Source organism: Ictalurus furcatus, chromosome 25 (assembly GCF_023375685.1).
Source record: "Ictalurus furcatus strain D&B chromosome 25, Billie_1.0, whole genome shotgun sequence".
NCBI classification, from domain to species: Eukaryota; Metazoa; Chordata; class Actinopteri; order Siluriformes; family Ictaluridae; genus Ictalurus; species Ictalurus furcatus.
Genome location: NC_071279.1, coordinates 18,425,078 through 18,435,077, shown reverse-complemented (window position 1 = coordinate 18,435,077; position 10,000 = coordinate 18,425,078). Strand labels below are relative to the sequence as shown.

Here is a 10,000-nt window from a genome sequence, read left to right as displayed (position 1 = left end):
CACAATTTACACCTGCACTGCTGCATGAACTTTTAGCGCTCATTTCACGCTAATCTACATGAATGACATAAATAATCAGTTTTATATCATCTTCAGGGATGTTATTCCAGATGTATTTATGACATTTTCCTCTCTTAGGGATCATTTTCTTTGATTATTGAGGCCTGGTATTCACCCTTGGAGGATCCACCTGTAGGTAAGTACTTCCACTATTATCCACTAGAGGGCGACACTATTGAACACACCAGTGCTTGTGGTGAACTAAGTAAAGTATTGTTAGGTTTATTTCTTTTTCTATAAGGTATTAACATAGGTTATGTCCTCTATATATACGCTATATGCAATTTTATCATTATTAATACTGCTATGATTTTAATCAAAAAGCACTTCTGTAGTAAAAAGAAAGAAAGTAAAGCTGTTGTTTTTTCGAAGCACACGTACGACCGTGGAACTGCGTTTTCCTCTCGCTTCAAAAACACCTTCACATTCTCATACTCGAACACAATTGGACTTCCTTTGGTTTATTTTTGGCGTGGGAAAGAGCAGTGGGCTTTGGTGAGAATACTCGACGCTTGCCAAAACCATCCGACTGCACTTTCCTGTATTTTACACCTTTCTGTGTCCCGCCCTTTGGAACGGGATAATAGCATGGGAATGTTTTTCGCTCGACTTAAAGGAAAAAGGAAATTTGTTTGGGGTTTTTTTTTTTATTATTCCTATGGATTAGATTAGACCTCGATTAGACCTAGATTAGACCTTTACACATTACAAACAGTGTGTAAAAGTATATTTCGTACATTCACAGATTGACCTAAATGTTGTTGTTTTTTTTCCTTTCTTTCTTTGGTTCTTTTTCTCCTCTTCTCCATAGACTCAAACAACCCCGACTTACAGATTAGTTCTTTTGCCATCCAAAGACAGCTGGAAGTAGGGGCTGAGTGGTCTCAGGATGTCCAAAGCGGTCAGCAGACGGAGCTAAGGTATTCTTACCGGTTCATCTGCAATGAAAATTACTACGGCGAGAGTTGTTCCAAAATATGCACGCCCAGGGACGACCGTTTTGGCCACTACACCTGCAACCCAGACGGGCAGTTATCCTGTCTCCCCGGCTGGAAGGGGGAATACTGCGAAGAACGTAAGCAATCAGAGATCACCACGCACTGGCCTTTAGGAGACTCAGGGTCTGCTTTAGTGCTTCACCTTGCTCTCATCAAGCAGAACAAAAAAAAAAAAAAAAAACCAGTGTGCTTTCTCAGGTGCACGTGGGGCCTCTGTTTTAATCGGCCAACCTCGTAACCTTTTTTTTTTTTTAAACGTTTTAAAAAGAAATTCAGATGTGATCCAGTCTCGCAGCGCTCCTGTCGTCCTGCACCTGAACCATATTCATCGAGGTGTTCTGTAGTAGCCGAACCTCATGCGATCCAGATGGCTTTAAATGAGACTCTGCACGTTTCACTCCTCTGCCCCCCCCCCCCCCACATCCATTACAATTTCCAATCATTTGAATCATTTTAAAACATTAAAGACATCTTTTACGCTGTGAGATATCTGTAAAGATAGGGTCATTTCGGCTGCTTTGATGCAGGGGTTCTTAAATGTTCGGGGATTTTTTTAGCATCCAGTTACCTCTTAAATTTTTTACCCCTTAACTTTCCACTCACAAAACCCTTTTTTTTTTTTTTTTAAATAAAACTCATCATTAGAGTTAGGTTGACGTTATTCCTACGCTGCTCGTTTTCGTGTTAATGAGGTTGGGATTAAACCTATAACCATAACTCAGAGCGTAATAATAAATATAACGGCTTTGATAAGGGCGGCTTGTGATTATCACGAGCCTAGAAAAAAAAAAGAGTACTAAAAAATACTGTACTTTTCCTTGTCACTTATCTTTTTTTTCTAGCTTTAATCTGTAAATGTGGACATGATGCAAATTAAAAAACATTTAACATGCATATACCTTTTAGAGTACAGCTCTACAGTAAAGGTATATGTAAGTAAGGGTACCAGCCCAGTGACAAGAAATGGTACAGTTTAGTACCTCCAGGGTGCACTTTGAGAAGCTTGGGTGGATTTTAAACCAAAAGCTGGCAACCCTGCTGGAAACACGTCCAATATGTCAAGCCAGCTGCCTTCTCTAGCAGAATGAGTAGCAGTCATTATGGTTAATGCCATTACTAAGAGCCCCATGCGGTTTACTTTGCCAAACGCTCTGAGTTTGGATCTGGTTTCGGTTCTGGTTTTGTGCCTCTCGTGCTGTTTCGTCCTACAGCAAGTATTTCGTCCGATTTATCACTCTGACTTTATCGGAATGAAACTGTAGGTCACTATAGATCAGATGTCTAGCGTGAACCACTTTCAGACCTGGGATGAAATTCTTATGCATTTTTGCTTCCTTGAGATGAAGAAACTTTGCAACATGGCTAGAACTTTTCTATTTGCATTTATATTCTTTTATATCGTTTACTTAGAACTTTATTGTACACTTGAAGCATTTTGGATGAAGGAAAAGCTGTGAATACCTGTGACCCAGATTACAGTGGGAGTGGAGGGGTTAACATGTATGGGGAAGCATGAATTAATGGCGAAAGAGAATTGCGCATGCGCAGAAGCTTTTGCTTATTACTGGAGAAATGGGACAAACTAGGGCGTCCGGTGAGTGTGTGTGCGCCGCGAGAGAGAGAGCGAGAGAGCGCGTGCTTGGTAATTTAATCCCGGGCGAGCACGCGCCGCCCTAATCGCGGCGTTATTATCCGCCACGCGCCGCCGTTGCGCGCTCTCATTGTGGCTCTGCGGCGTGGCAGCTGCAAAATTACGGCTCGCGCGGCCTGAGAACAACAATAGCGGCAGCTGTCCGTTTTTTTTTTAATTGAGATGGAGCATCTGTTCCGGTCTAAAAAGCGGCAGTTCAACCCACTTTAAAAATAAATAAATAAATAAATAAATAAATAACAAAAAAAACCACACAGAGGCCAGTTACAAACAGCGAGGGCACCCACGCCTCACAGGTGCTGTCCAATCAGGTATTCGGAAACCAGTGAGGGGCGTGGCCTTCTTAGAACCAACGATTATATATTGGGATGATACGGAAGCCCTGGAGTGCCAATATTCCCACGTTGTAAGGTGGCCCAAAAAAAATAATTAGCAGCTCGAATATGGGAATTTTCTCCCAAAGCCTCCAAAATTACAATGAAAGCGTCTGCCTCAGAGTTACACCCATCTTAATTTCATCTTTTTTACTACTAATAATGACAAGAAGTAATCTAATCTACACAGCAAGCAAGGCTAGTTCGTTAGCCGAGAGTAGCTACTGCCTGTACTGCCGGAAGAGCGTTGTCATGGTTACAGTGCGCCCGTCGCGTGAGCTACTTTTTCTCACCAGCACAAAACGGCGCCATTTTTGTGTGTGTGTGCAGAAAAGTAGCTAAAGTCAGGACATGTCAGGAGAATGAATTCCTTTCCATGAAGTCATTAATATTGTGTCCAGATGGAGAACTTTCATATTTCACAATGTCCACACACAGAAACAGACATACTGATTCTTCTTCATGTCTAATTCCTGCTCTGTTTTTGAGCTGTAAAACAAACGTGTCGTTATTTTAGCTTAATAACTCATTATTCCAAGATATCATGTCACTGTTTCCACTTAATCTCGTTATGTTGACTTAATATCTCGTTATTTGCACGTATTATCTGGTTATTTCAAAAGCCAGACGTTGCTTCGGTGAAATTCGGTTATATGTCTAATCTCTAATAATCAAAATAATATGTAAAAAATAATAAGACAAGTCAAAGTTATTAAGTCGAAATAATAAGTTAATAAGCCAAACTAACAAGTTATCAAGTAGAAATAACAGGATAGTGAGTTGAAATAATGAGTTAATTGGAAATAGCAAGTTATTAAGTTAAAATAGCAACATGTTAAGTTTATAAAAAGGTCATAGCTAACAAAACGCTAGACTACATCTTAGGAAGTATGCTAGTGCTATCAAGTCAATATTATTATTGCTAACGGTAGAAATCCAATGTTGTGACAGCAAATAATAAATATCATGAACATAAAGAAAAGTTTTGACCAATGTTTGCTCACCTCTTGGTTTGTCGTGGTCCGTTGGGCCAGGTACTAGCTAAACTTGCTCGTTCCTCGCCACTGGACAATGATGATAGGAATTTCCCAGAGACGTTTTAGTGGGTGTTCCGTTATTAATCAGACTAGCCTATTACAACTAGATTTACCAAGTCGTTTGCTAGTTTAACATCATATGACATGATGTTATGATAATTAAATTAAGAATAAGGTCTTATTGGGATGGCCATGCTTCACAGTAGGGTGGTACTGGCCACCCCTTACACCCATGAATGAGACTGAGGGACAGGGCTAGAAGATGGCCCTAAATACCCACTGATACCTACCAGATTCTTATTGATGTTGTTGCTTAATTCACATTTATTATATAAAACTGATGTATGGATTGTTCTCAAAGTTATTTGTTTATTATTTGAGTTCCTGTGGTTACTAATCTGCATTTTCATTTCCTTTCACAGCGATCTGCCTTGAAGGCTGCAGCGAAGCTAACGGGAACTGCTCCAACCCCGGAGAGTGTGTGTAAGTACACAAGCTAGAAAAATTAGTTTTTGTCCCCAATTAACGGATCGGTATTCCTCCAATACACTTATATCTCATTTTATACCAAATTAAATACTACACAGATCCCCACAATGAACGTTTAACCAAGATGGTATCACGGTGCAAGTTGCAATTTAGTAAATATTCATGGTGTGTGATTATATAAACACACAGGTGTATTTGGGTTCTCCTTTAACGAGCGTTGTTCTGTGGTTGTGTGTTGCAGGTGCAGAGAGGGCTGGCAGGGAAAGTTCTGCAACGAGTGTAAGAAACACCCCGTGTGTAAACATGGTACATGCCACAAGCAATGGGAGTGTCACTGTAAAGAAGGATGGGGAGGACTCTTCTGTGATCAAGGTGAGGCTGAACACCACCTCAGTCCAAAAACAAACTAAGAGCTGATTAAGTAAATAACTGCTAGTAAAAAATCACAAGATTAAAATGAGTGCAAACGGGTTTTTTCAGAACCGTATCTGAAAGGAAACCCCCTGTGACACAGTGGTACCGTCCCAATATATATTAGATTAGATTCAACTTTGCCTAGAGTACAAGTTCTACTACAGTGAAATGCAGATCCTTAAGGGTTCCTTTTGTGTTATGGAGTTACATAGAACCTATAATTCATTACAGATGTATGTATGAGCGTTATAAAATGGTTTCGGAAGTTTTTGGTTCCGAGCGTTTTCTATAGAACACATAAGGGTTTCCTCAGAGCGACAAACTGAAGAACCTTTTAGGAAGCTGTACGGAACCTTTTTTCATTGTTTCTAGAGACAAAACTCCTTCATCGGCTGTGGAAGCAACGAGCGTCGGACGATGTTGGGATGAAAAAACACACCGATATTCCAGGAATTTCAATATTCCAATTAATCAGTATCAGAATTCCAGACTGAGCAAGGCCTGAAACGTCATATTTCTCTCAAAACTGTACTGAAATGTTAGTACGTCTCTAAATAAGGATCTAGGTTCCTAAAAGGTTCTTGTCCATCTGGAGAAATGTTTAAAGGTTCTACGTAAAACTCTTCAAAACCTTTTTTCACCCAAAGTATAGGAACCTCTTTCTAAGTGCAGGAACCCTTTTGTAGGAGAAAGAATCCCATTTCTAAGAACAGGATCTATCTCTTTGCTAAGAGTAGGAACCTTTTTTTTCTATATAAAGAAAATCATCCATTATACATCCGTTATATAATATAGTCTCTCTATATATATTGTATAGCGTACAATATATAATGGATTTAGCAATCTGATTCATTTGAGGTTCTATGTCTAACCGTTTGGTTCTCTTTTACATAGGAGAACCATAGGAGAACCATTCAAAGAACCCATTTCTAAGAGTATATAGCTATACTAGCGATGTACTAATATTCTTTGCTGATATTATAATCATTGTTGTGAAAGAATTGTTGAGATTTCTGACACGATACAACACAGGACCACAAATTGGGTTCTTTTGTTGTTTTTAGCCCTTTTTTTTTTTGCATATGTTTTTGCGTATCGTTTATCCATTTATTAATGATGTGTGTGAAACTGGGATGTCTAAAGGGGTTTATTCTAATAAATAGCATGTCAGTAAACTCGCGCGTAAGCAGGGTTTCGTAACTAGCTCGTTGACTGTAGGTCGTGATTTAAGTGCTATCATTCACATTTGACACTAGATCTGAACTTCTGCACCCACCACAAGCCGTGTATAAACGGAGCCACGTGTACGAACACCGGGCAGGGCAGCTACACGTGCACGTGCAGGCCGGGCTACACCGGGGTGAACTGCGAGCTGGAGGTGCGTCACTGCGACAGCAACCCGTGCAGGAACCGAGGACACTGCGTGGTGAGTTGTGCTGCTGATGTCGTAGTGCGAAGCTCAGCACGCTTACAGAGCAGTCGGCTAAAAGTCATGTATGTTTCAGGAGCTGGATAATGGCTACACGTGCACGTGTCTGCCGGGGTTCGAGGGCACACACTGCGAGCACAGCCTCCTGACTTGCGCAGACATGCCCTGCTTTCAGGGTGGCAAGTGCCATGAGAGGGACAACGGACGCAGCTATTCGTGCGACTGCCCTAAAGGATACACCGGACTCAACTGTGAGAAGAGGGTGGACAAGTGTATGACTCTGCCGTGCGCTAATGGTATGTCCCGTCCCCACCTGCTCTGCCTGTGTGTGTGTGTGTGTTTACCTGTGTGTAACTGAACACTCGGTGCTCCACAGGTGGCGCGTGTGTGATCCTGGCTGGCGTCCGTATGTGCAGCTGTCGAGCAGGATTTACAGGCCAGCGCTGCGAGATCAACATCAACGACTGCTCCTCGAACCCCTGCGCTAACGGCGGCACCTGTCACGACGGCGTCAACGACTACACCTGCTCGTGCGTTCCGGGGTACACCGGGCAGAACTGCGAGCTCCACAGCGTGTCCTGCTCCACGCAGCATCTCTGCCTGAACGGCGGATCGTGCACCAACATCCCCGACGGCTCTCCTGTGTGCCTGTGTCCCAATGGCTTCACGGGGCCTCGCTGCGACTATGTCGCCATCACACGTCCCGTTATCCTGGAACCCGAGTCCCGGGACGACTTCCAGTGGGCCGCCGTGTCCCTGGGCGTAGGTTTGGTGGCTCTGCTCATCCTCGTGTGCATGGTGGCGATCGCTCTGCGCCACGTCCACAGGCAGGCGGCTGCCGAAAGGACTAACGACGCCATGAACAATCGATCGGACACGCAGCGGGACAACCTGATACCGACGTCTCAGCTCAAGAACACGAACAAGAAGGTGGACCTGGAGGTGGACTGCGGTAAGGAGAAGTCGAATTACATCCTCAAGAACTACCATTTGGACCACAACTCGTCTAAAGAGTTTAAGGAAAGCCCGACGCAAGAGGATAAAAGTCACAAGTACGAAAAGTGTTTAGAAGACAAAATACCCTTGAGTAGAATGTACAGGTGAGTCAGCAGTGTGTGTGTGTGTGTGTGTGTGAATGAAAACCCGAGTGAAAGAATTCAATCCGACCCCATCTTCTTTCACGACGACTATAAACGTAGGCGCCTTCGCGTTTCCTTCAGGCTAACACCGAGTGTGTGATTTGTGTGCGCAGTGAAAAGCCGGAGTGTAGGATATCGACGATATGCTCCCCGAGAGACTCCATGTACCAGTCTGTGTTTGTAATAGCAGAGGAGAGAAGCGAATGCGTCATAGCAACCGAGGTGAGAAGGAATGAAAAGAAAAAAAACCGCAACAAAACAAAAAATCCCTTCCATTCTTTAATATGTCCAAACGGGCCACGGGATTGTAACTCTAATTGTTTTTTTTTTCCCCCCGCAGGTATAAACGACATGACAGGAGGATGAAGATGGAAGCTGCGAGGGAGAAAAAACACACACACACACACACACACACACACACACACACACACACAATCAAAGCAGAATTTTCTGGATTGTTTACAAAAAAAGAACTGAAAGACTGGAGATGATTTTTTGTGAAGTCCGCTCACTGCTGCTCTGAGAAACTTGAGGACGCAATAGATGAAGTTTGCTTTTCGTGTACAGACGTGTACAGTCCTAGACGTTTTCTTTCCTTTTCTTTTCTCTTTTGACCCCTACGGTATGGCTTTATGGTTTTATGGGGTTTTTTCACCCCCCTCTCAAGCTTGTAAGGAAGAACAAAAAAAAGCAGGACTTACACTGACTGCACTGCAGGAGGACCAGAGGGGGGGAGAAAAGTCTTTGGCACAGAGACGTGCCCCCTCCCCACATCGAGCGAGTGAGAGCTCTCTCTCTCTCTCTCTCTCTCTCTCTCTCTCTCGCTCTCTCTCTATCGTGTGGAAATCACAGACACGTCATCTGCCAACTAATCACTACGAAGGTGCCAGGGACTTCCAAACCTTCACGCCAGCATCATTGCCCGCTATGCAAAAAAAAAAAAAAAGGAAAGAAAAGAAATGGAGAGAGGGGTGGGTGAACAATCACAGCCTCTTCCATCTCCTAATCACCAGGAAATGAATGTCTGAACGAAAAGTACTAATCATATCAAGACTGTTTCGTTTCTCCGAGATTGTATGCAGCTTTCCCAAATTTCACAAAAAAGCCTTAAAAGGAACGGGACGAACGGGACGCTCCGTGTCGGATCGGTGGACAAACCAGGATCGATGCAATCAAGAAAGCAGCGTGTAGCAGCAGGGATCGGAGAAAAGCAAAAATACAAAAAGAAAAGAAGAAGAAGAAGAAGAAGAAGAAGAAGAAGGAGTGACTGCACACCAACCACTGACTGCCTATACATTTAGACCAATAATGTAATTTTTAAAAAGAAAAAAAATGATTATTTGCAGAGTTAATTTAATTACGAAACACACACTGCTCTTTATATGTTTTATACTATTATTTTTTGTATATAATGCATATTTATAAAAAAAAAACAAAGAAACAAACAAACAAACAAACTGAAGAATAAAAAAAATAATAATTCCTTCATGCCTTGTTTTTGATGTTGAATTAAAATGTATATTTTCATTTCTCTTCGCATTTCACACATGAAACAAAAAAAAAATCCCTCTCACACTGTTCTCGTCCCCCCCCATCCTCCTCCTCCTCCTCCTCCATTTGTAAATTGGCTTGAAATTCAAATCCGTTGCCTCGGCGACAGGCCCCTCGAGCTGGCGAAGTGCGGGGAGCGAAACAGATGCCCCCGGGGTGCAACCCTGCTCCGCCATAAAAACAGCGGCATATGCCACCCCTCTCGCCCAGCTCCACGTGGCTATAAAGCGCTCATACACACGCACGTGGCTTTCACCGCCAACAGCCCTGACCTCGCCTTCGTGGAGTCGGGTGGAGTGGGGTGGGTGAGGTATGGGGGAGAGAGGGGGGATTAAAACGTAGAAACAGTGCTGCTGCTCCCCCTCCTGTTTCCCGTAACCCGTAACAAAAGATGGAGCCCGAGCCGTGCATGTGGTCGTGTCCCGCACAGATGGGCTTCAGGGCGAAGCTGGCACCACCAACAAAAAAAAAAAAAACGAAATAGCTACAGGCTTTGAAAAAAAATAATAAAAAATTGAATTGAGCAATCTGGATCTTGAACCCGGGAATATTTATTGACGCTTTTTCCATACGGGTGGTGCAGGGTCAGCTGGGTCTCCACTTAACGGAGGAAGGGGCCAGGAAAGGTCGTCTGTTAGACAGGCTGGAGCTGGAGCTGGAGCTGGGAGGGGATTTACGTCCTCCATTAAGAACGTGAGCCGAGACTCGGCAACACTTTAAAAAAGATGTGCACACGTGTGACGTGTTCAGGCCCCGTGTCAAAGCCGTGACAAACACCTGAACGCGGGTTTGGTCTCGGCCTGGAAATAATTCACTGTCGAGCTTCACTGAGCAGAAGGTCAGGGGTGTAACGGACAG

The 10,000-nt window shown here is 43.4% G+C and overlaps 1 protein-coding gene across 1 annotated transcript in view; it reads left to right on the top strand.

The window, feature by feature from the left end:
- The window catches only part of dll4 (delta-like 4 (Drosophila)), a 10,459-nt gene extending 2,440 nt beyond the window's left edge, over positions 1 to 8,019 (top strand). The window contains exons 3-11 of the mRNA XM_053613726.1: positions 139 to 196; positions 872 to 1,135; positions 4,543 to 4,603; positions 4,851 to 4,981; positions 6,280 to 6,449; positions 6,529 to 6,748; positions 6,829 to 7,552; positions 7,705 to 7,813; positions 7,932 to 8,019. Coding sequence (XP_053469701.1) covers positions 139 to 196; positions 872 to 1,135; positions 4,543 to 4,603; positions 4,851 to 4,981; positions 6,280 to 6,449; positions 6,529 to 6,748; positions 6,829 to 7,552; positions 7,705 to 7,813; positions 7,932 to 7,937 — 1,743 coding nt within the window. The 3' untranslated portion in view covers positions 7,938 to 8,019. The remainder of the gene's footprint in view (positions 1 to 138; positions 197 to 871; positions 1,136 to 4,542; positions 4,604 to 4,850; positions 4,982 to 6,279; positions 6,450 to 6,528; positions 6,749 to 6,828; positions 7,553 to 7,704; positions 7,814 to 7,931) is intronic.
- The last annotated feature ends 1,981 nt before the right edge of the window (positions 8,020 to 10,000 follow it).